Source organism: Adiantum capillus-veneris, chromosome 18 (genome assembly GCF_014529385.1).
Source record: "Adiantum capillus-veneris isolate H3 chromosome 18, ASM1452938v2, whole genome shotgun sequence".
In the NCBI taxonomy this organism is placed as follows: Eukaryota; Viridiplantae; Streptophyta; class Polypodiopsida; order Polypodiales; family Pteridaceae; genus Adiantum; species Adiantum capillus-veneris.
Window position 1 is genome coordinate 135,288,656 of NC_140948.1, and position 26,536 is coordinate 135,315,191.

A 26,536-nucleotide genomic window follows, 5' to 3' on the forward strand; every position below is an offset into this window, starting at 1 on the left:
TTCTGCTAGCGGGCGCGAGCTCCCTTTGCCCCACTACGCTGCCTGCGCTGCTCTTCGCTGCTTGCCCGCCATGGGCTACTCTATTTCATACACAAAAACCCTTGCTTAATTAATTGGGCGGCCATTTAGCCATGCCCTTTAGGTGGGCGGCCAATTTTATTTGGGTTATGGCTTTGCAAGGGCACCATTTTAGGCATTCACATAGGCCAAAGCTTGCAAAGCTTTTCCATTGGGTGGCCATAATCATTGCAAGGGCACAACATTTGGCATATATGCCGACCAGTGCAATGCCAAGCAGTATATGTCTTGAGCGGCCATAGCCCCCTTGGCTTCTTTTCGGCTCTTAAAGGGAACCCCGTTTGGCATACATATCGGTTAAGGCATTGCCAAACACAGCAACTCCAATCTTCCACCAGCTCTTGACTAACAATATCATCATGAATTCCAATGCTCATATCAAGTTCTTAGTGCCATATGCCTTCAAGATGCAAGTATAAGTGATTGCATTTGGTAAAAGACCTTCCCTCGCATTTGGCTAAAATAGTCGACGTTTCTAAGCTGCAGTCCTTTTTGCATAATCCACAATCATTGCATTCCAAAACCTGGACGAAAAACAAAAAATCCCAAATAGCACTCCGATCGAGCAGACCGAACTGGTACGGAGCCGGCCCCCGGTGAATCTTTAACGGCTAATATCTTGGCAACCGGAACTCCGATCGCTGATCTGAAAAGAGCGACGCGCTCCACAAAGTGAGCATTTCAAGCCCGTGCATTCATTTCATTTCTGTCACCTCAGCTGTAGTTGCCCAATCCGGTACGGATCTGCAATCGACTTAAACTTCAAAGTGCCATAACTTCTTCACCGTGACTCCAATCGACGAGCCGTAAAGACAAGCCAGTAGAGCACTTCAAGCACTACAGTTCTAGATCATAATCTCTCCTCCGTGGTCACTGCAAGCATACTCAATTTTGGCATCATTGAGGCATCTGTTGGCCCTTCTAAGCCGCATCTGGCATGCAGTAATCATTAAGCTTGGCTTGTTATCAAGCCCTGATCACTGCTCACTTAATGTGTAGGCTTCAAAGAAGCTTAGCTTGCCTTTCTCTGCTCTTTTTCTGTACATGGCAGCGGAGCTGCACGACAGCGTAGAGCGGTGAGTGAAACACCATCGCCATCTTTGAGCTTACTAGTTTAGGCTAGTTGCGTGCTTGGAGCCATTTGTGGCTCGCACACAGTGTATCGACAAGTTGCTTGCATTGACACGTGCGACAGACGCGCACATTAGCTGTTGATAATCAAAATATGTGGTTATTAGAGCGTAGCCTGTCCTCTGATACCACTGCTAGCCAAGAGCGCAAGGGCCTGTAAAATACAAAAATAGTACGTGATTAACAATAAAAAACGGATTTGCATATCTGAACGAGCATGCACACACATAATCCACAACAAGAACGATACGAGAGTATTTTTGACAATTTGGGGATAAAGCACCAATATATGGAGAGTGCCATGTATATGGGTTGTGTGTATGCATGCTTGCAAGAGCTCAAAATCTCTCCTTCTCTATTTTTACAAAGCTTTGGTGGGAAGTTTATGCCATTAGTTCAATCTACCTGTCCCAATTTGACGGTTGACGGTTGATGTCGAAGGATAAATGGGCCAGTAGTCCAAAAAATGGAAGATTAAATACTTCATGCTCCCTTTGTGTTAAAATCGTAATCAATACTTCCTCTCCACATAATTACATTAAGGATGAGCTTTTGAAGAATAAGCTTCAAGTATGTCCACACAACCAAAATGAATAAAAAATGAAGCAATCCATCAATATTGTTTGATTGTTTGAATGTTGAGAATTGAGGAAGGTTGTAACTGACGTTGGAAGTTCTCAAAGTTTTCAAACGTTTTGCATGGCCTTATATTGCTTTATAATCTCTCTTCGACTTCTCTAGAATCCCTTCCCCCCTCTCTCTCTCTCTCTCTCTCTCTCTCTCTCTTCTCCCCCCCCCCCCCAAAAAAAAAAACAACAACAACCAAAACCATCACCAATGGGTAGAAGAGGCGATGGCGATGAGGAGTGTATGGAAGAGGCAATCAGTGGAGGGAGAGGGTCCATGGCATACATGGTGGGAGTTGTACAAGATTCCAAGGAATCTTGGCAACTAATAAACACTCACCCTCTACTACATGCACACACATAGAATAGAGGAAGAGGAAGAGGAAGAGGTCAATAAATGTGTAGGCAACAATGCACACACACTATTCTACTCTACTCTACACACATTCACATGCTTGGAGAGGAGCACCAAGGATGCATAGGTAAGCAAGCAAGCATGCTCATGCTTTGGATACACTAGCAACACGCACAATCAAACCATTAGCAACTTAGAAAAGTAATTAGTGAGGCAGAAGGAGGAGAAGAAGAAGAACTCAAAGCCAAAGCTCCAAGCTCTCTCTTCTCTATTAGCTCAAAAAAATGATGTTCCCATTTACACTTTGGGTTTCATTAGTCAAAGCCCAGGTGCCCAAGGCTTCTAGAGCTCTTTCTAATTGCAAATTAATAGTCTAGGCTTATAATCTAGAAATACACCTACAATTTAGAACTCATACAGAGCCTGTTTTACATTACAAGGTGTCGCATTGTGAAAATTACATAGGAAACATTTATTGGCACACACTTTGACAATTGCCTTGAAGTGGATACTACCTTTCATCAAATACTTCAAGTATTTGAATTGTGAACATGTCATATTGCTTGTGGCTTTCCTCCTCTGTGATCATGGAGATTGTTTCGCAGAGCCAATGAGGGTTGAGTGCCATAGGTGATGTGAGAGGGTAATTGCCATGACATATGTGAGTCTGGCTCACACCAGAGCCAAAATCTTGCTTTGAGAGTACCTTCCTCCCTCAACCTTGTATTGACCAGGTGGTGGAACACCCTTCACAATGAGCAATGAGCTTGTTTCCCACTCAAGCTTAATTAGACTGTTGGAAGAACTGGTCCCCACATGGTAGATGTCTCAAATTTTCTAGATGAGAGGTCTACATCACATTCAGGTCTTTGGGTATGGATGGCTAGCTGAGTTTGGGACTTCTTCCAGTTAATTGCTACATGCAAGACAATAACTAGTCTATGTTGAAATTTCATCTTAAGACTGGAGTATGGATTGCTAGCCGAGTTTGGGAATTTCTTCTGATTAAGCACGTATAAGCAAGACCAGAGCTATTCCATGCCCATGGGTAAAACTTGGCTAGAGGTGAGTTTTGTACGAACCCAAGCGTTTTAGAAGATGCCTCCAAAACCATAATTTGAACCTCGGCACCTAGCCTACAATGCGGCAATGTCGAAGGCTGAGAGAGCGAAAATGGAAGCAGTGTGGCGGGGGCCTACGTGGGTGCGACAAGCAGCATGCAAGCCAGATGCGGTGCCACATTCTCTGTTCAGAACGAGGGCCAAGTTACCTTTCTATTCCAAGCGTACAAGGCGAGAGTCTCCTTATATTCTGCCTCATGCAGCTTTTCGAAGCTGAATGGTTCACACACAGCAAATCCAACCACGGATTAGAAGACGTTACTCTAATCACATCAACAGTTGGCATTTGCGCATCTCGATGAAGAGGGCTGCCATGGATAGCTGCCTCTTGCTGCTTTTCATGTGTGCCGCCATACTGAGCACCCCAGGCTCTCCTTCGTTTCTGGGTTTTGGTGGCGAATATAATCCTGAAGGCCCTGATCATGAGATGAAATTTGAACCTCGCCAGCCAGAATCCATCTTTGAGTCGGATGGAGGTAGTATCCTTCAATGGAAAGATCCCATGATGACCCACATGGGCCTCATGGAAGCTCGCATCATCACTGTTAATCAGCAAAGTTTACTCCTTCCTCAGTATGCAAATTCACACAGGGTTTTGGTGGTTCTAAGCGGTGAGATTTTGGATATCTTTAACTGTTTTGCATGTGTAGGTGCACGCACATGTGCATGGGTGTGTGTGTGTGTGTGTGTGTGTGTGCGCGCATTTCGCATTGATTTGATCCTGCTTTCTTCCATGCTACATGATGATGAATGTAGGCAGAATGTATAGGCTGTGGGTGTGTGTGCATTTCGCAACGATTTGATCCAGCATTCTTCCATGCTACATGATAATGTAGGCAGAATGTATAGGCTTTTGTGGTGCTAACGAGTGGGGTTTGAACACTGTAAACTGTTTTGCATGTTTGCGTTGTTAGCAGTATGCTGGTGCAATCTTCATGTAGGTCTTCCATTACATCAGGATAGGAATTATGCAGGCATAAGGAATGAGGTTTGATCATTGTAAACTGTGTTTGTGCATACCTCAAGAATTGCTTAATGCACTATCCACAGGTATGCAATATGCTGGTGTAATTTCTACGTCCTGCATTTCCTTAGCAGGCATAATCAATAGCCTTACAGACATCAGTGTTTTACAGGCATAATGTCGAGAGAGTGTCAGTGTTACATGATGATAAGAGTTGAAGACATGATGTGCTTATAGTATGACTATGCTTATGCAAATTGTTGCACATATGAGTACTGTTCTTTTATTGTATTCATTAAGGATACATATTTTGCTACCAATATGATTGTGCTTACATTTGTTGCACATATCAGGACATGTGTGTTCATGGAGGCACCATTGAAACATGGATATCATTTGTCCAATCAAACCATGTTCTATCAATAAAGTGAAGCTCCATGTTTTCATGGAGGCACCATTGAAACATGGATATTTTTGGTTCAATCAAACCATGTTCTATCAAGAACGTGAAGCTTCACACACAGTAATCCAACAACCCTTCTTTTTTGGCTGACACTGAATGTTCTGTTGTTCTGCATCAGGATAAACCATGTTCTATCAAGAAAGTGAAGCTCCATGTTTTCATGGAGGCACCATTGAAACATGGATATTTTTTGTTCAATCGCTCCCATGTTTTCATGGAGGCACCATTGAAACGTGGATATTTTTTGTTTAATCAAACCATGTTCTATCAAGAACGTGAAGCTTCACACACAGTAATCCAACAACCCTTCTTTTTTGGCTGACACTGAATGTTTCTGTTGTTCTGCATCAGGATATGCCTGCATGGGTTTAATACTACCCATGGGGACGAAGGCCAACATACGGAAAATTTCAAAGGGCGAGGTCATTGCAGTTCCCCGTGGAATGCCCATGTACATGTATAATGATGGTGAAGAACCGTGTACCTTTCTCACTTTCGCCAATATCCGCAGCCCCATGATACATGGACGGCATCAGTATGAGGTACTTGAAGCAATATTAATGTCACTGTTTTGCTCTTGGTTACAATTTAGAGCATTTTCTTAATGTAGGATTTGTGTGTTAAATCGGATACATTTTATATTAAATGGAAATGGAATCTTAAATTTAAGAAAACATGATCGTGTATATGCGATATGTTTCAAATTCAGTGTTTCATGTGGTCTTACGTGAGCACAATTATGTGAGATTCTGCAAAATTTTCAACAAAGGGGATATGTTTTAAATTCAGTGTTTTGTGCGGTCTTACATCTTTGCTTGTGAAGAGCACAATATGTAAGATTGTGCAAGATAAGTGAATTTACGCATACCTTATTTGCAAATTGCCAACAAAGGGTTTATTTTGGGCACTAATCACAATGTGCAGATGTTTCAAATTCAGTGTTTCATGTGGTCTTACGTGAGCACAATTATGTGAGATTCTGCAAAATTTTCAACAAAGGGGATATGTTTTAAATTCAGTGTTGTGTGCGGTCTTACATCTTTGCTTGTGAAGAGCACAATATGTAAAGATTGTGCAAGATAAGTGAATTTACGCATACCTTATTTGCAAATTGCCAACAAAGGGTTTATTTTGGGCACTAATCACAATGTGCAGATAAGTATGGATAAAATCACCAATCGATAAAATCACCAATCCTTATCTGCATATTTTGAATAGAAGGCTTTATTTTGCAGTATTGATTTGTCTCTTTTCCCAGGCTTTCCACTTGTCTGGAGCACGAACTGAAAACAAAATGGGTGGAATCATGCATGGATTCTCCCAAGACATGCTCTTGGAAGCAATGGATCTTGACAAACAGACTATGCGACAGTGGTTAGAAAACCAAGATGGAGTGGCGATCGTGAAGATTTCACGAGAGCAACGGCCAAGCAGGAAAGAGTTTGGGAAAGAAGAGCTAGAGATTGAAGGTGGAGGCTTGATGGCAGACTTCGGTTACCACTTGGAGAAGGCACATCGAGATCTCGTGCACCCGCAAGCTGGACAGCTAACTGTAGTCAATGGCTTCAAGCTTCCCGTCCTCAAGCTTTTGGATATGTCAATTGGTTGCTTGAAGCTGCAGAGAGTGAGTTTTTACATTAAATTTGTGGCCGGACTATAATTTCTGTCAGTTTTAAGCATCTAATATGTTTTCATGTTTCCAGAGAGCATTGAAGGCTCCAGGATGGCTCACCAATGCAGACCATATGATCTATTGTGTTCGAGGATGTGCTCGTGTTCAGGTGGTGTATCCGAGTGGCAAGATGGCGTGTGATGTGGAGATGAAGAAAGGTGACATGATGATGGTGCCCAAGAATTATCCTGTCATGATGCAAGCAGGAGATGAGGGGTTTGATGCTGCTCTTGTCATGAATAGCCACATGTAATTGTTCTCAGCTTTTGCTTTCATCACATCAAATGTTGGTGTTTATGCATATGTATGTATATATGTATATTTATTTGTGTACCGTGTACGTATGTAGGCATATATATGTACCTACATAGGCATGTGTGTGTATGTATGTATATGTAAGCATGCAGGTATGTATCTGTGTGTATATGTAATGCAGTAATTTGTATACATATACTCTACAATACGAATGTGTAATGCTCCAATGTTTTCTTAGTTTGTTCGTTCAGTCTCAATTGTTCCATAATATTGTGAAGACAGCACGGTCTTGATGTGTGTGGATCATGCACTTAACTAAGTTCTTGATATTGTAGGCCAATATCGATGCACCTTGCAGGCAAGGATTCAGTGTTCAATATGATGAGGCCGGAAATGAGAATGGGAATGTTCAAGATAAGTAAGGAGCTGGACAAGCGTGTGCATGAGGAAAGCAGTCGTCGACACACGGCAATCCTGCTGCCTCCACGCAGCCGGGCTCCTCGAGATGGGCAAGCTGGAGATGAAGAAGAGGCACTGAGAGAGAATGGAGGTGCAGATGCAGGACGTTCTAGTTTGATGGATGACGTGCGAGAAGCGATTTGGAGCATGTTTGAGGTAGCATAAAGTAGAAGCGAAGCTCCTCTTTGGAAGCTGTTTATAAACTCAGTCTAGACCTACACATCCTATGCATACACTCCCGTTTCCTTGTGAGTGAGCTTGTAGATGAGCTGAACAATCAGCACCATTCTATGTAAAAGCTTACCTGAAGTGGTCAGCATGTCGCTGACACGTCTTATCCTTCAATAAAGATTGCTAAATGAATAAAAGTGCACTTTGTTCACTCTTGAGCTTGTCCTTATTTTTTTCTAGCATGTCTATCCTCCTCGATTTTCTGACAAGAAACCAGAGGACTGGAACTGAAGACTGAAGGACAATGTTGAGGTCTCTATGCTGTATATGCTCTTAACGATGTTTTTGCAAACTGGGGGGCTTTATAGATGGGGATTGTGTTTTGCTTTGGCATCTCTTCGGTTGGGTATATGATGTGGGTATAGTGTGGTGTCGTCGTGCTCTCTGTTGGCGGTGGATATCTTAGGAAAAAAAAACGTGGAATTCGTATAATGCGGCAAATAGAGGATGTGTAGACAGGTTCCTTTCTATATTCCATCTTTAAAAAGAATCTGACAAATATAGGGACTGACATCCTCAAATTTAATGGAACAGCTGTTGCAAATCAATCCCGCTTAAACTGGATTTTGCTCTTCCCCGGAAGTGATTGAACTTTAAAGTAATCGTGCAGAGTGATTGTGTTTGAACCATTGCATGTATCAATTTGAAGTATTTCAGAACATTTTTCTTGAATCAGTTTGTCCCAACAACTACCATAGTTTACTAATCTCATCAAGTTACGCAAAAGCCTTAGCAAGATGCTTGAATTTGAAAGGATATCAAGCTAGCGCAAAAGATTAAAAAAAACACTGGTTGAGTGCATCACCAGTACCTTTCAGCAAATTTGCTGCTGAGAAGGAACAAAAGTGGGGGTTTGTGGAATTCTGCCTCTTTTGATATTTGCACTCCCTCTTTGAAGTTTACAAATGATGTTGCCAATGGGATTAATCTGCAGGCACAGCCCATGTGTTTCCTCTTTGCTCATGGTACCTCAAGTGATCCACGGAGGCTTGCTATGCGAGAGTACTTCTCCCAAAGCAGCGTTCCCTCTGTTACTTGGTTGGCAGAAATCAATTATTGGAAAGGAGGTTGCAGGATGTTCCATGTAGCAGAATACCAGCCCTCCATAAAACAGTAAAATCGGATGATGGATGATAGCCTGCATTGCTGTCTGCATGCTTTTTGCCTACGCAATCAATAATTAGCGACAATTACCTGCAAGGCTCTTGCAAATATTCAAATAGAAGAGGAAACAGCTCCACTGATTTCCAGCTGTGGTCAGTCGACAGCAAGGATATATCGATACACGTGCACCGACATATCAGAAAAGCATGACAGGAATTATTCTGCACCATGAGCACAGCAAAGCAGAGCAGCAATGGAACGTAATGGAAGGCACCGTGCGAGACATTCCATGTGAGAATGGTAGATATAATGAAGGGGAGTTGGAGCTGACCGGGCAGATACCAGTGCTCTTCACCTAATTCCTGAATACATAAATACTACACCAAGGACTAAGAAGGTGGCAGAGGAGACAACGGAAGGGATAGAGTAGGGCAAACTTCTAAGAGGCCAATTCTGGGCCTAAAAGCAACACTGCACACATCAAGAGTAAGCATTCAGATGCAGCCTTCCCCGGGCTTTATGTCCCTGATGATCATGATATACACGATGATGGAGATTGATGTAGACGTGATCGACATCAGAGAAGGTATGAAAAACAAAGAGACTATGACAAAGGGGATGAATATAGAAGGATTGTAGCCATAGGAACTATGATAAGAGGGGATGAATATAGAATGAGCATGGTGATCGCAGGGACAGACATAGAAAGACTTGAGCAGGAGGGATCGAGATGATAGAAACCCTAGCCCTTCAAGATGATAGAAACCTTTGCTCTTTGAAAGGGAATCAACCGCAAGAACATGATTTATTCAATGTTTACCAAGGTAGGATTTCGAGTGTCATGGATCATGGTTGCTTTGTGCAACTTACAGGCTTTCATGATTGCAAGGAAGGGATTGTGCATGCGTTGCAAACTGCCACACATATGATTCCTACTTCCGAAGATGTGAAAAGAGATAAAAAGGTATGAATTAAGTTTATTTCCATGATTGGGAATGAAATTAGCATTTCCATGAGAGATGTGAACCAAAAGATAGGGCAAGACCTTCTATGATGAAATCAAGCTCTCTGGATGAGGAATCTAATCCCTCTTGTATGAGTCGGCCTAAACAACAGGTCGCAAAGGACTTTTTGGGATTATCATCACAAAGGAGGATGAAAATGGCTCTTCCGAGCGAACACTAAGAGTTATGAGATTATCTTCATAGACGAGGCGGAAAATGGCTCTTCTAAGTGACCACCAAAGAGAATGAGTTCACTTGAGAGATGGGAAGCTAAGCAACTAATAGCGTTAGGGATCTTGTACGTGAGGGATTACCCTGTGCAATTATGATAATGATGCATCTGGGCTCCTGTAATGTGTTGATTGCAGGCATGTTCAAGGTGCAAGCATAGGCGATTGCATTTGGCACATTAAGTGCAAACAATCTAGAGTCTCCTCAAGACTTTTACATGCGTGAGAATTTATGATAACATTGTTAGTCACCAAATATTGGAGAAACATCTTGTGCTTGACAATGCGTTGTTTGATATGTATGCCAACTTTGGTGCCCTTAGAAAAGCACATAAATTTCTTAATACGCTTTCTATCAGAAATGTAGTCTCTTGGAGCGTGTTGATTGCAAGATATGTCCGACATGGGTATGACAATGACTTGAATACAAAATTACAAGAGAGAGATTCACCATGCCGTGGCAAGAACTTAAATACCAAATTATTAGAGAAATTCAAGTTTGTCATCTTGTTCTTGAATACCATGACTATGTAATAGTAAATGGACTATTGCTAGGGCATGACTTCTGTTTCTTTTAGATTATGGAGAGATTGTGTGCTGACTCTCCACCATATTTGCGATGGTAGTCATGTAGACCCTACAATATCTACTTTTTTGGCTTTTTGTTTTCAAGTATGCAAGTTTTACTAGTAGATTGCTTTTCTTATTGTAGCTCCTCGAAGATGAAAACTGGAGATATTACTCATAAGGTTAGTGCTCTATCTTGGTGAAGAGACTACATTCATGCTTTACATAAAAAGGTTTTGACTTCACGAACATGTCTCTCAAGATTTTCTATGTTTATTTAGATATATCTTTTTTGTTTAGAAAAACGTATCAAGCAATGTATTTGTAGTATCCTATTTACACATTAACTTTTCTGACTATTATTTACATATTAATTACTATGACAAGGCCTACCCATCAAGACTAGTTCATGTTATTGAAGGTGCATATAAATAAAACCCTAGCATGCCAAACATATGCACACATCTTTTGCTTATGATCTGCTAGCAAAAGCTAGATGCATTAATTGAAAAAACATCAATCTTTGTACTATGTAATTTGTCTTTTCATGAGGAATATGATGCAATTTTAAATTTGATGAGATTTGTAAAATCCCCCCATAATTACGATTTTTTCCTTGAGTGCCTCTCTAAATTGGTTCCTCTGTCCTAGAGGCTTGATTCTATTGCTGTAAAAAGTACATGAAGGTGAACACACAAATCATTGCTCTTTGTAGCCAAAGAGTAAGAGTGCCTCCACATGATGGGTTCAAAATGCACTCTCTCCAAGTAAAATACGTATGAAAGAGTAAAGCAGGAGTTTCACAAACTTTTGCAAATAAACAAAAGTTTGCATAATTTGGAAATGTTTAGGCCTTTCTTTTTACTTTCTTATAGACTACATTTCCTGAAGGGGATCGGGGAGCACCACAGACAGAGAATGAGAGAGAGAAGGAGACACATGACACACAGATATGGGTGGGGAGACTCCAAAGAGTGAGCAGCCCCCTATACACTTATGCTATGTATAAGGTATACAAGTCAGTGGGCGCCCAGACTCTGGGCGGCCGGGCAAGGCACAGACGCCTATACCCCAATTGAAGGGGATCGGGGAGCACCACAGACAGAGAATGAGAGAGAGAAGGAGACACACGACACACAGATATGGGTGGGGAGACTCCAAAGAGTGAGCAGCCCCCTATACACTTATGCTATGTATAAGGTATACAAGTCAGTGGGCGCCCAGACTCTGGGCGGCCGGGCAAGGCACAGACGCCTATACCCCAACAACCTCCCACTTAAAGGCGACTGTGCTTTTAAACAAGGGAACCTAGTTTAAAGACTAAAAAAGGTGAGAGAAAACCGCTCTCAACCGATGCCCACTGGCTGGCTGTGATCGTGTGCATCCGGCTGTCCTGCTCCCGTGTAAGTCCATACACCACCAGACGTACCGCACACGTACTGCAAGTATGTACGCAATACCTGCAAACCTCCCCTATGCTCTATGCCGAGATCAGTCATCGAATAACTGATCAACCCTGCTGCAAATGCTCCCACTGCAGCTGCTATGTCGGGCCTCGAGATCAGCATCTCGTACATAAGGACACCGAACGTTGATGCAACCCTGGCAACCTCTGCCACCTCCAACTCAGAACTCAACACATGGCAATCCTGTCCCCTATCATAGAGACCATGGCACTCTGACTCCAAGCTCTGGAGTGACTCCTCGTGCCCACCACATATCACATGTGTACCAAGTGTATCCATATGTCCTGAATCTGCATCAAGCTCTGGCATAAGCATATCAAGAAATGACTCCACAATAGTCGACATCTCAACATCCATGTGAGTCATCTCTGTCATCACCTCTGATGACTCATCCTGCTGTGACTCACTAGAGCTGTCCCGCTCTACCTGTGCATCCGTAGACACAACCTGCACAACAAGGTCACTGCTCTGCACTCCATGCAAAGCATCCTGCAACCCACAAGCAAAAGAGACTCGCCTGCTCTCTCGCTCTCTACCTGACTGCGTGATCACAGAGACAACACCGTCTCTCACGTGATCCACATGCAATGGGTAACCTGTACCACTCCTGGCACCTCTCGCAATCACTAGCGAACCCAAATGCATCACAAAATCTCGCTCTCGTAGCGAGATCTGACATCCACAATCTCTAAGCTGACCAATCGAGATCAAACTCACTGTCAAATCTGGTACATAGCGCACATGTCGTAACAAGTAAGATGCACCACTCGGTAATGACAGTCTCACATCTCCTGCACCTACTATCGCATGCACCGATCCATCGGTCAAACGTACACTGCCAAGCATCCTGCTAGAATAGCTACAAAACCATGCACGATGCGGCGTGACATGAAACATAGCATCTGCGTCTAGCAACCACTGCGAAGGGAGTGCACTATCTACATGTATAGCATCTCGTGCATAGCTCGAGGTAAAAGTGACATCCCCGTCACTAGTATACTTCGACACTACATCTGCCTCAACTGTCAAAGCAACTGAGTCCATGGCATCACTACATACATCTCTGAGACTGCCATGTCTCCTACGATGTCGCATACGACGAAAACAACGCCGTCTAACGTGTCCAGAATGACCACAATACCAACATGTCACCTGTCGGCGTGCTCGTGAATGTACATGTCTCACACGAGTCCGTGATGACTCAGATCTATCATACATATCATGTAATCTGCGCCAAAGTGCTCTCGAAGTAGTCTCATACATAACAAGAGCATATACAGATTCCGCAAGGTGCAAAGAGAGTGTAGATAGTGCCATCTCCTCTAGCTCCTGCCACTGATCGTCAGACATGTTTGAAGGTCTACCTGCATCACCACTCAATGGTCGATGCAACCCTCGCTGTGTCAATGCATCAAGCATACACTCTCTCCATGCTGCAAAGTCTGACCCATCAAACACGTGCATCTGTGAGAGGTCACAATCTGATCGATCACCTGTCTCTGCCATGAGCACAATGTAGCAAACTAGAAAGCAAAACCACCTCACCAACAACACCTGAAAACTGTCTACCAATATGGCCAGAAACACAATGTAAAACCTGTGAAACACACTCCAAAATAGAGCTCCCGCAATGTCAATACAAGCCTCGCCTGCTCTAGTATCACACTGCAATCTGTGAGCTAATCACCAAGCCCACACTGTGTGGTATCGATGCATACACACGCTATCGATGCATACACACGCACAAATCTCCCACCTGCAGAGAACACCGCACACAAATGCTGAGTGCAACCCGCAATCTCTACCTAGATCGCATAAATGGTGCGCATAAAACTCCTGGGAAAATTTCACCAGAGTTTCGTCAGTAAAACGGCCACAAAACCAGTAACCAAACTGACTGTACGCTCAAAACCATGAGCAACGAAAGAGCATTAAACCGCACTCCAAATGCATGCACCAATCTCCACACTTTGCATACATCATTGCAAACACCTGCAAATCTAGTACACAAATATCTGCTCTACCTGTGACTGCCAAAAAACATGCTCGAGGCATACATTGCCGAGCTCAAAATGCAATCACATTAGTCTCCCTGAGCATCAAACCACATAAGGCATACATCGTATCCTCCCACTTGTGAGAAAACTTGCAGCAAATATCACTCTCACATCTGAGAGCAAACCATGTGTGGAATCCTCGACACACAATAAACAACTGCTGCTGCAGCAAAAAATTCAGCGTTCAGAATTTTAAAATTCTGATATGACGAGCGCGTCCGGAGCGTGCCAAAACCCCAAGGTAGACTCCTGGATCATATGTATCCGAGTCCGGGTGTGAAAGCTATGCCAAAAACAGTGTTTTTGGGACCCGAGAGTGCACAAATAAACTTGCTGCTGTACCTGCTGTAATTCAAAGCATAATTTCAGCAAATAGACATCACCATCGCGTCCGGAGCGTTCCAAAACCCTGACCTAGACTCCTGGATCATGTAGATCTGACTCTGTATGACGGAGCTACGCAAAAAACTGCGTTTTAGAGCCCAAAAATGGCAAAAACGAGCTGCACACAGTCTTGAACCTGCTCCTGCTCCACTCTACGTGATGCAATGTCCTCTCAATGCAAGCTCCAACACAAGAGCTCTGCCACAACAGCATCCAAGCACTCGAATGTCAAGCTCTCCTCCGTCGAGCACTTCTCTAACGAGCTCCACTGAGCTCAAAAGCTCCTCTCACCAAGGAAGCCGCAACCGCCTCCTCGACCAAGCTTGACCACACCAAGCTTCTAAGCTCCAAAGACAATGCTCCTCAAGCTAAAATCGCTCTTCGTGAAACTCCACCATCGAGAGCGAGCGAGCTATCGCCTCGAAGCTCTCAAAGCCGTCGTGCTCTCCGTGGTCACCATAGCTCTGATACCAATTGAAGGGGATCGGGGAGCACCATAGACAGAGAATGAGAGAGAGAAGGAGACACACGACACACAGATATGGGTGGGGAGACTCCAAAGAGTGAGCAACCCCCTATACACTTATGCTATGTATAAGGTATACAAGTCAGTGGGCGCCCAAACTTTGGGCGGCCGAGCAAGGCACAGACGCCTATACCCCAACATTTCCATTGTCTTATTAGAGGAACTCAACTTTCTATACCTTTTTACAGACTATGTGAGAACAAATGTGGAGAGTTTTTGAACTCACTGTGTTGTGAAAGCCTTGTAAGTGTATACCATCGGTATGCCGTGACTGTAATCCCTCTAGTGAGTGATTCACTATCGAAGGCTTATAAGATCCACATACACGAACCTTTCTTGAGTTGAATGCTAACCATACTTATTTTCCATCATGTACCATTAGCATGTCATACTGTGTGATGCCATTAACCCATTATACGACAAATACAACTCAAAGATTCATACACATTCACTTCCCTTTGTTGAGGAGGAATATTGAGTGTAGTTGTATGCAATTAATGTATTTTGATTTATTCTAGGTAGAGGATAATTCTGACAATGGTCCTACTTTCTTGAGGAAAAAAATGTCAAGATGTGTATCTTAACATATATACATGATATCCACAAATCAGAGAAAGAGATTGACTACATAATTTGATTGCATGCTGTGAACCCTATATATTCACCAAATACACTGGCATTGCTGTGACTATCTATAGGTTTTCACATACATCATGTTTCAAAATAAACAGAGAAATTGTATCCATATGGAGGAAATTTAAAGAATATGATAACATGTTCCATGCATAAGCATCTAATGTCAAAGACTTTTGATTAAATGCTTACATTTCTTTGGTGAGTGGCGAAAATCATCATAGAAGCAGTATGGAGAAAGGCTACGTTCCTTTGCATCAACACATCACAATATTTAATACGCTCTTTCCTTCAATCACAAAACATTGAAACACGTGTTCAAAGTTACCACATTGTGGAAGTTGTGTGTGTGAATACACTTAGGACAGTTGAGGCACCTTTTTCCCTCACTAGGGTATTCCTTTTCCCTAGTTGGATATGCTTATTGTTCTAGGACAAGCCTTATCTTTGCATTAGCACACTTAGTGATGCTAATTTCTTTATTGTGTGCTCTTGAGCTTCTCCTTTTATCTTCTCTATATGCACGTGCATTCTTGCAGCCATATTTCCAACAATTGGTATCAGAGTCGGCTTTGACATTTGAGTCACCTGCACCCTCTTGGTTCACTTTCTCAAATTGAGGTGAATTTTTGTGAGCATTCGTATGGCAATTTAGTGAGGGGGTACCTAAGATCCCCTAGGCTAGTATACGAGTAACACCTTGCCCCAATTGTATAATCACCGAGTCATTACCCAATTGGTTGGTTTGGCAGTATCTCTCTCTCTCTCTCTCTCTCTCTCTCTCTCTCTCTCTCTCTCTCTCTTGCGTGTATTGTTCCCATTGCTCTACACTTTTGCATTGTCGACTTTGATAGAAAATACCTTTGAGCAAGCTCATAGAACTTGGTATTGTAAAATTTTGATTTGGGCTCATTGTGACCTCCATTTCTACAACTAGGAATACTACCCACATACAATTTTTTCCTTTTGTGTAAAGGCTTTGCCAATGCAATTTTTTTACAATAAAGACATTTTTTCAACTTCTGTGGGTTGTGATATATAGCACGTGTTAGCTTTGTGTAGTTTTTTCTCTACGTAAGAAACTTTTGCATCCTAGACAACAATAATTTTTTCCATATGTTTTCTCATGCTCACAAAATCATTAGGAGAAACTTGGACTCAATTTTGGACCCTATAAGAAACGCCAACTCAGCATAAAGAGAGGTAATTTTGAAAAATACAAAAGTAGTTTTTTGAAATTCTATTTCTCATAGTACATACGTAAAAGTTTTCTCAATCACTTAAATGCATGCTCATACAAAATGCTTTTTGAGAGCCCAACTTAAGTGTACACAAAAATCCATGTCTGTGAATCTTAACGAGTGATGTGATGTGCGATGAGAAAAAACACATAAGAGATGTTTTCAAAATACAAAAATAATACCACGGATGCATCCGGAATGTCTAAAAATCTTAAGATAGCTATTCGCTTGGTTATGACCTCATGAGGCCCTAGGATTAAAAAGACTATATCTTGAGCTAGAGACGTCAGATTTCAACGTTTAAAAGTGCTATACTAAGATTTTTGGATGTTTCAGATGCATCCTAAGGCTTAAAAATGCTATATCTTAAGCCTAGGGCTTCATGAGGTCAGAACCGAGTAAATGGAGGTCTGAAAGACCCCTCAAGGGCCTATATTCGTTTGGTTCGGACCCCTTCATTAGTCTTAAATAGTACCTATCAATTGCTATCAAGTACGATCCATTCAAATTTGAACTGCAAGTACTTCATAAAAAAGTGATTTATGATTATGCAAGATGCACACGCACAAGTACTTCACTTTATAGGATAGCAACAACGGGTCATAAAAAGGCGCTCGACGCTTGTGCAAGATGTCCCTATGAAGCGCCTTACTTTTCTGGTGATAGTGACAATTTCACCAAAATGATTTTCATGCACATTTTCAAAATGAGAAAAAAAGCTTTTTCTACGTAACGTTAGCCTTCTTCCTATTGGCTAAGGAGCATTCTCTTACTAGAGCTAAACGGCCCAAAAATGAGTCCAGTTCTTTCCTAATGTGGGTGGGAGTAGCTATCCACTTGGGGCATTGTTAACCCTCACGGCTCACGGACACCCTATCACCTACGACAGACATTGTATCATTTACTTGGTAGAGTCAGGTACCGGGTTTGTCGGTCCAATAGGAAAAGGGTAAGAGTGATCGCCGATGAGAGGCGCACTCTAATTGGAACATTCAAGGGATTAGTTGGCTAAGCATGGGCGCCCAAGTGTGAATGGGGCGAGCTCATATAAAATTCAACTAAACCTAAAAATCACTCATTCTCTCATTTGTGCAATTGAAGAGTGCTTTGCTCCATCTCCATCTTATTCTTCTTCATCTCCTTGTGTGTGTGTGTATGCGAGAGCGAGAGAGAGAGAGAGAGAGAGAGAGAGAGAGAGAGAGAGAGAGAGAGAGAGAGAGAGAGAGAGAGAGAGAGAGAGAGAGAGAGCATTGCGGCGGCACGACGGCGACGAGGCGATTGAGCGCGACATAGTGGCGTCCTCTTCTTCGCGGCGAGGAATCCTCCACGACAGTAAGCGTAGTGCGGTGAGTGACACACCAACGCCATCTTTGAGCTTACTAGTTTAGGCTTGTTGTGTGCTTGGAGCCATTTGTGGCTTGCACATAGTGTATCAGCAAGTTCCTTGCATTGACACGTGCGACATACGCGCACATTTTTGGCACCGCTGCTGGGAATGCCATACACTAAGCTTGAATGGATTATGACACTCTGTGCTTCTTTTGTGGTGCAATTTCAATTGTAGGAAAGGTAAGGAAGGAGGGTGTGTGTGTTGAGAAGAAGGATTTTATGTTGCTACTGTGTATTTCTTTGTTAATGGAGTTTTCAAAGGTACTGTGTTTTTTCTTTGTCATAAGGAATTAGTATTAAGGTTATTAGTTCTGTGTAATGCAAAGTACAATAAGTAGGAAGTAGATCTGTGAGAGCTAATGAAGTGTGTTAGTGTGCAAGAGTAGGTGTATTAGTTGTAAGTAGGTAGGTAGAGTGTGTGTGTGCTCCCGCGCAGGCCGCGGCGACCTTATCCTTAAAAAAAAAAAAAACATAATTAAAAAAAAATATATATATTAAAAAAAAAAAGGTAGGACCGAAATCAGGAATATCTTCCAAACCCAAGCCCAAACCCAAGCCCAAGCTCACGCTCAGGCTTAGGCATCTACTGCCCTTTAAAATTACGAATTTTAGCTTCACACGTAGCTAAAAATCGACTTTTTTGAGGATCAACGGAGCTTCAGGTGACCGAACGTTGTGCTGTAAAGTATATCACGACCCTCTGAGTGATACGCTCGTTTTGAGCTATCACATACTTCGAAAAAAAAAATCGATCATAAAAAAACATTAAAAACGTAAAAAAAAAGAGTGAAAACGGACGCCTAAAAAAGTAAGCGGTTAACCTTCAAAGTTATTCACCGACGCTTGTAGGTTGTCAAAGGCACATGCATCTGCGCTCTGGTCGTGTGCTAGAGACGGAGCAACCAGAGAGAATTTCGACTTACGCGAGTTCTCAATATCCACCTACCTTAGGTTCTGGGCCCTCAGCGGGGACCCAAGGTAGTACAAACCAAGACCCGAACATAGTGGCTAGTGACTCTTCCTCTGACTACGATGTCATGGAGGGTTTCCCAATGCCTAATCCTGATAGCTCAAGCCAAAACATGCATGCCATGGGTCCACGGTCCGGACCGAGCGTGCTTAGCCGCTTGAAGGAAACCTTTAGTAGAGCCACTCGCTCCGAACATGGAGCTAATGATGTAAATGAGGGGAGTGGGGAAGTAAATTCTCCATTCATGACCAATGTAGAGCCTATGCCCTTAGAGAATGTGCACGTGAATACTTCATTCACTGCACCTCCTGACTCTTCAGAGGTATTTCCCTCCGAGGTTATATGTGACCTGATGGTAGAAGCCTTGCCGAAGTGCAAGAGGTTGAGCGGTATATCCTTGCAGCGAGGGAAAATGAAGTCGAGAGCTTACGCAAGGCGGAGCAACGAAGAGAGTTAAAAGAAAAAGCCCCTATGTCAATATCCTTGCTAAGAGAGCAATCGAGTGCTCCTGACTTAGCAACCGCTAAGGGCCAACCCCTAGAAAGCAACATTGCATCTAGCTCAAACGACACCCCTAGCACCTCAATCCTAGATGGAGCGTTCTTAAATGAGAACTGGGAGTACGAACTACAAACAAAAACTCTAACCAACCTATACACAGGTCACACCTATCACGTGGGTTGGTTAGATGTCCTACAATCCACAATGGGTGCTACTAGTGTGGAGGATCAACAACAAAGAGTTTGTGAGGTCATCCATAAGGTAGAGAGACAGAACAAGGGGATCAACATGCCTTCAACGGGTCTCATAAGATTCTTGGATACAAGAAAGGCTAAACAACCGACCTGATCGCAAATGGAGACTCCCTCGTAAGTCCGATGGATCCTCCATATGTTGTTTCTCAAGGGGTCTCAGTGCAATCTGAGCCCACAAGTGATAGCTTCACCTTTCCAAGTCTAGCTCATCATTCCCTTGATGACACCACGTCTACCATGCCTACCCCAATGACGGGCATGCCGAGAAACATGCCATGGATCTCATTTGTTAGTAAAGCACCACTACATGGTAGCTCAATGCCTGCAATAGTACCTACAAGTGTGTACCAATCGTATGCACCTATAAGTCATCACACTCATGTAGTCCCTACTCCTCCCATTGTTTCAACTACCTATGCTCCACAACCACAACACCCAAGTTCTTATTTCCATGGGACTATACCGGCTAGCATTAGCATGTCACATCCGATGTCTGCTATGCCTAGGGCCACCCATATGAACTATGGACCACCACATGGCACAACATCGTACCCAACGTGGAACCAAAGGGATTCCAATGTGCCAAGCCCAATGCCAATACCTACTCCACATGTAGTCTCTGGAGCGTCTTCACCCACGGTGCCTGCTCACTTGGGTGACTTGGCAACATTTGCTCAAGCTATTGGTCGATCTATTGCTGAGAATTTGCGTAACACGCCTGATAGAGAGCCTAGAAGTAAGGCAGTACAAATAGCCAAGCTCACACAAAAATTTAGTGCAGACGGGGATGTGAGAAAGCATATCAAAGTTTTTGAACAAATATGCGATTCTCTAGGAGAACACAATGACCTGCATAAGAGTAATGCTTTAAGCCTAACCTTAAGTGGGAAGGCAGGGGAGTGGTATAGAACCCTAAGGGTGGAAGAAAAAACGATTTATCCTACTCTTAGGAGACTGTTCTTCAAAGAATACATACGAGAGGGAGTGCTTTGGGGTGTAGACTCTCAGCTCCAGAAAGCCCAACGAGAGGAAGGAGAGTCGGTGAGAGACTTTATTAGTCGCTTGAAGCATTTGAATTCTCGTTGTAATCCAAATGAGCGCTTCAACAATAACCAATTGCTTGATAGATTCATTAGGGGGTTACGACATGAGGATATCTACAATGGCCTAGTCATTAGAGGTATCACCACTTGGGAAGCAGTCACCACCAATGCGATCCAATTGGAGGATAATTTAATGATTCAAGGAGAAAGAGTGTTTGTTGAGCCTAAATCTATTAGCTCGCAAGCATCAGGGCATCAACCAATGACCCTAAAGCCTATTGCTAAGGAGCCAAAGATATCTCAGCTGAATTTAGCAGATCTCACCAAGGCTATTCAAGAGAGTCTTAGAGACAATCGTGCTCCACAAAACAATCATATGTATCCAAGAAGGGAGCAACAATGGTGCCCAGTATGCTATGGACCGCATAGTACCAGTGAATGCTCTACTTTTAGAGTAAAATTCAATGGGAATTGCAATGCTTGTGGAAGGTATGGTCATCAAGCTAAGGATTGCATAGTATTTAAGCGCGCGATGGCTAATAGACCAACCTTAGCATGGACAGACACACCTCCAGTGCCTGCATTGATGCCGGCCCCACCTCTTGAACAAACAGCACAACACATGTTCCGTAGGGCTCAAAATGTTGTTCAAACAACACCCTTACCACCTCCAGTGCTAGGACCGCAACCACCACATCCGAGAATCACTTCTATGAATCAAGTGGATTGTGAGTCATCTATGGCTTGTTTGGAAGGCTGTGAGGAAGATATAGATCATAATATTGCCTATGGGCTCGATGTGCTTGAAGAAAGTCCACAATACTACATGGAGAACTATTGGGGACAAGTCAAACCTGTATATCAAGTAGCTGCTCTTGCGGCAAATATCAATTACACTGCTAAGAGACCACCTCTTCAATGCTATGAGTGTGGAGGTCCACATCGTGTAGCCGAGTGTCCTATTAGGCTACAAAATAACGCCACACTAATGCAAACCAATCAAGCGAGCACGTCTACAATGCCAATACTCATGTGTAATCAATGTGGCATAGATCATTTGATTGCCCAATGTCCAAATAATACAAATGCACCAAAGATCACGCCATTAAACTTGATTGAAGTTACCGAGGATCCATCACAAAGTACACCTGTGGTACCAGTAAACGTACTCACACGATAGATGCTCCAAAAATAAAATTATATCCTTGAGGAAAGAGACACGGCATCAATTGCCCAATCTCAAAAAAAGAAGAAAACACAAAGAAAGAGATCGCAAAAAGCAGCGAAGTCAGACCCCAGTTCAAAGACCAACATAGGGACTGGTGACGACCCCGTATATATGAATGACGCTGAAGAGGATTTTGATTCAGGTGAAACCATGGAGACCAAAATGACCACTAAGATAGAAACCAACAAGGAAGATCTTCATGAGCCACAATGGCCAGGATCCAAGAAGAAGATAGGAACTTATCCAAACCCTACAGAGGAGATTGAGCGAGTCAAGCAATTAAGGAGTTTGGTAGAAGATACCCAAAGGGATCTAGAACGAGCACCTAAGCATATCCAGATTACAGACACAGTGTTCCCTACGCAAAAACAGCCTCACCAAGTCCATAGACCCTTAGCCATACCGAGTGTCATCCAAGAAGAAAGTGACTTAAAGTAATGGGAAAGTGGGTGTACTCACTTCTTGATGGAAAGAATGTTTACAGAGGGACTATCGGATTCTATCAAAGAAATGGAGATCCCATCTTCCCCACGTCAAGGGACTGAAGTCCAAAAGGTGCCGTTAAACATTGCCAAATTGATGGATTTCATGTCTTCAGAAGTTAGAACCACCATCATGTCCAAACTGTATAAAGACCCTGAGCTAGTCTCAGCTCTTCGAGCCTTCCTCAATGGAGAACTAAAGTTTGGGCTACCACAATTTTCATAGATGGATGGAGCTGGGGAGATGCCAATAGAGGAGGAAAACTTAGATCCACAACCCAACCTAGATGAGAACCTTGTTATAGAAATACATGTTAACAAGTTGGGACAATACTTTGAGGGTGATGAATCCAATGCAACCATACCAATCACTACTAAGGGATTAACTGTGAAGAGAATCCTTGATGGTGGTGCTGGGATTAGCATTGTGACTAAAAATTGCTGGGAAACTATGGAAAGACCTCACCTTTCGACCACAACCATAGTAGTGAAGATGGCCAATGAGTCTATCGTTAAACCTATTGGGATGCTAGAAGATCTCAAGATTAAGGTCTTTGGACATAAAATTAGGATTACCTTCATTGTTATGGAGTTCTCCAAACACACTATGGCATCGGAGATGATATTAGGACGTCGTTTCATGAGGGAAGCAAAAATGGTGCATGACTGGTCTAAAAACCATGTCTACTTGCAATTCCAAGATTCTGTTATTTGAGTGGATCTTGTAACTGGTCGAGAACATCCTCTAGGAAACAGGTTTATAATTGATCATAGATCTAACACCATAGTTCACTCGGCCCCATTGCAGTATTGTTACACGTGTAAAGTGGACACTGACGTTGGGGAGGATTCTCCTTATATGGATGTACTACCTGGGATGACGGAGTCGAACAATGTGGATTGGGTACACCTAGCAGCAAGCATAGACACTTGGGGAAATAGGGGGACGACATGGGTAACACCTGAGGGGGATGAAATGCCCGTACCCTTAAATATGCTATAAGCAATGCATATACCTTCTGATAAGACTCGTCCTAATATAACGAAGAAAACATACAAGTGGGTCCCTAAATCTTCTTTAGCGACCATGGCTAGTACTAAAAAACAGAAGCCTTGTAAGAAACGTACCACTCGCTCCAAGAAAAGTAAGAAAATGTGGTGTTGGATTCCTAAATAACTATTGAAAGCCCAAGGCTACTATCATGGAAATGATCAAATCTGGGTGCCAAAATGTACATTGTGTTCTTACCTATCACCTGACCCATGCGAGGCCAATCCCGTAGCTCCAAAATGAATCAACCATCGCGGAAAGAAAAAAATCACAGAAATCTACACACCCGCTCCAGAGCTAGTTTGGGTACCCAAGAAAGAACAATTTGTTCTACCTAGCTCAGGAAGGGGGGAGTCCCATGAAGCTTCTAGCTCCTCATGTAATGCATCCATAGAGGTAAAAGCTTCTCCACAGCCTCCATTTACAATAGTGGACCTCCATCCTCCATAAAGGTACAAAGGAATCCATACCTCTCAGTGTTCAAGAATCACCTGATGAACCACTTCAAGTTCGATCCTGGGAGAGTACCTTACCACCCTTGGAACTCGATGAGGCACCTAAGGTAATAGAAAACTACTGGGAAAAATCGTCACCTATTACCAACTGGAACAATTGGTTTCAAAGGGTGACGAGCACATTTCAAAAGGTATGATCTACCCAAGGAAGGAGGGAGTGTTTGCTGACAGTCATCATTCACTCACTTCCCTCTCAACCTTCCTCCCTGACCACTCAATCTCCCAATATTAGGGAATGTATATATAAAGCCTTATACTCACAAAAAACAAAAATAATAAAGAGCAAGAGCAATTAGCAAACGAGTATGCACAATAAAAGTCAAAACATTGACCCAGACCTACACATTCACATCCGGTACATTGAAACAGAAACCTATGTCATAAAACACCTTTGATCCTCATCACTCGAGTGATGGAGCAATGGTAAGATTAATACGATATGAGTGTTTCTGTTTTAGAGTTTAGTGATTAGTAAAGTTCTTTCTTCCCACTGATGTGCCTCCTAGAGGTATTCTTTGTGTTTCCTCGTGTGTACAGGAACGTGTTGTTGTGGTTAGGATTTGGACCTTCATGGAACATTTCTCTCGTTCACACTTCAAATCAAGCGTAACCATCAATACAAACAGGTGTTTCTTGTCCATTAGCATTGCCCCTTATCTTTTTTCATCCATGTTTGTCTGCTTTAATTGTGATTGGTAGCATAATATTCAACACATTTGCTTAGTATCAAACATTAAATTCAATGTAATTTTTTGTCATAATCACTTGTTTAGGTTTGAAAATTAAGCAGTCCGACTAAGCTAGTTTGACCAAGCTAGGCGTTAGAGATCTTCTCTTAATACCATGGCGAATGCCTTCCTAATAATTAATGGTTACTTAGGTTCTTAATCCGATTTAGGCAGCATTGTGTGAAATGTACTGGGGCTTTCTAGTGGGCTTAGTCCCTATTGACCTTTAGCTTAAGTATTATAAAAGGAGTTTACTAGTGTGATGAGCCTGGGGAGGGTAACAATGTTATATGACCCCCCAAAGTTACAAAATTAAAATGCTGAAAACGAACAAACAAAAAATCAAAGTGCCATAATGTAAAATCTTAAGCTGGAAGAGAAACCTCAGCTTGATTTGGTACCTAACTCACATGTATCGCCTATGGTACTAGAGCCCTAGAGGTTCCCAGTGTGGGCGCTTTTCCTTGAAAAGCAAAAAACCCAAGGCATACAATATAAGCACACACATCAAAATTGAATCACTGTGAAAAGACTTTGGGGGGTCAAAGAAAAAGTAATAAGTCAGGCGATGATTTCATGAGAAATTCCTTTTATCGTAGCTTAACTACAATGTCTTCTAGGTATAGCCTCTAGTCAGCCCTCGAACATGAAATACTTGGCTCTCGCGATTAAACAACTTAATTGACCAGAGAAAATTAAGAAGCTTACCCATGTTATTAATAGTCGATCTCTAGTGCTTTTTGATCGTTAAATTAGCGACCCCAGACTTGTTTAATTTTGATTATATTGCAATTTAATGTTTATTGCTGACAAATGGTTTAAAATTCTATTACCAATCAATTGTCTGCCTACAACTGCATATGATTTTTAATTGTATATGAGAATGCAATTATTGTGCCAATGTTGTTTGATTTTGCATTGACGGAAGAAGGCTAAGGACATTCATCTCAAATGCTCTTCCACCTCAACGAACGAGCTTCAACTCAATAGCTTCCGAGGACAGAATCTACATCAGGAAGGGGGGCATGTTAACCCTCACGGCTCACGGACACCCTATCACCTACGACAGACGTTGTATTATTTACTTGGTAGAGTCAGATATCGGGCTTGTCGGTCCAATATGAAAAGGGTAAGAGTGATCGCCGATGAGAGGTGCACTCTAACTGGAACATTCAAGGGAATAGTTGGCTAAGCATGGGCGCCCAAGTGTGAATGGGGAGAGCTCATATAAAAGTCAACTAAACCTAAAATTCACTCATTCTCTCATTTGTGCAATTGAAGAGTGCTCTTGCTCCATCTCCATCTTATTCTTCTTCATCTCCTTGTGTGTGTGTATGCGTGTGTGTGTGTGTGTATGTGTGTGTGTGTGTGTGTGTGTGTGTGTGTGTGTGTGTGTGTGTGTGTGTGAGAGAGAGAGAGAGAGAGAGAGAGAGAGAGAGAATGCGATCGAGCATTGCGGCAGCACGACGGTTGAGCACGGCGTAGCGGCGTCTCCCTCTTCTTCGCGGTGAGGAATCCTCCACGACAGGAAGCGTAGAGTGATGAGTGACACGCCAACGCCATCTTTGAGCTTACTAGTTTAGGCTTGTTGTGTGCTTGGAGCCATTTGTGGCTTGCACACAGTGTATCGGCGAGTTCCTTGCATTGACACATGTGACATACGCGCACATGTATACATGATGCAACACCTACTTTTTTCGAAGGGCATTCAAAACATTGTTTGGGCTATGATGTAAGACCAGGTTATGTGGATGATGGTGCGGGTTTAAGCAGCTCCATTTATAGAGTTGTTTTGGCCAATGCTGAGT

The 26,536-nt window shown here is 42.7% G+C and overlaps 1 protein-coding gene across 1 annotated transcript; it reads left to right on the forward strand.

Annotated features, from left to right (window-relative positions):
• Window positions 1–3,487: 3,487 nt before the first annotated feature.
• On the forward strand, window positions 3,488–7,506 carry LOC147436475 (11S globulin seed storage protein Ana o 2.0101-like). Its single transcript, XM_086489349.1, has 5 exons — window positions 3,488–3,922; window positions 5,090–5,280; window positions 5,997–6,362; window positions 6,442–6,659; window positions 7,001–7,506. Exons 1-5 carry the CDS (start codon window positions 3,529–3,531, stop codon window positions 7,287–7,289), a joined length of 1,458 nt encoding a protein of 485 aa, XP_086345475.1. The 5' UTR covers window positions 3,488–3,528; the 3' UTR covers window positions 7,290–7,506.
• Window positions 7,507–26,536: the final 19,030 nt, after the last annotated feature.

What these genes read in the sequence shown, in the direction of transcription:
- LOC147436475 (XM_086489349.1), top strand. Translation starts at nt 3,529, where the DNA reads ATGGTTCACACACAGCAAATCCAACCACGGATTAGAAGACGTTACTCT. An exon ending in GGTTTTGGTGGTTCTAAGCG is followed by an intron (nt 3,923 to 5,089) that starts GTGAGATTTTGG and finishes GTTCTGCATCAG; the next exon opens with GATATGCCTGCATGGGTTTA. An exon ending in ATGGACGGCATCAGTATGAG is followed by an intron (nt 5,281 to 5,996) that starts GTACTTGAAGCA and finishes CTCTTTTCCCAG; the next exon opens with GCTTTCCACTTGTCTGGAGC.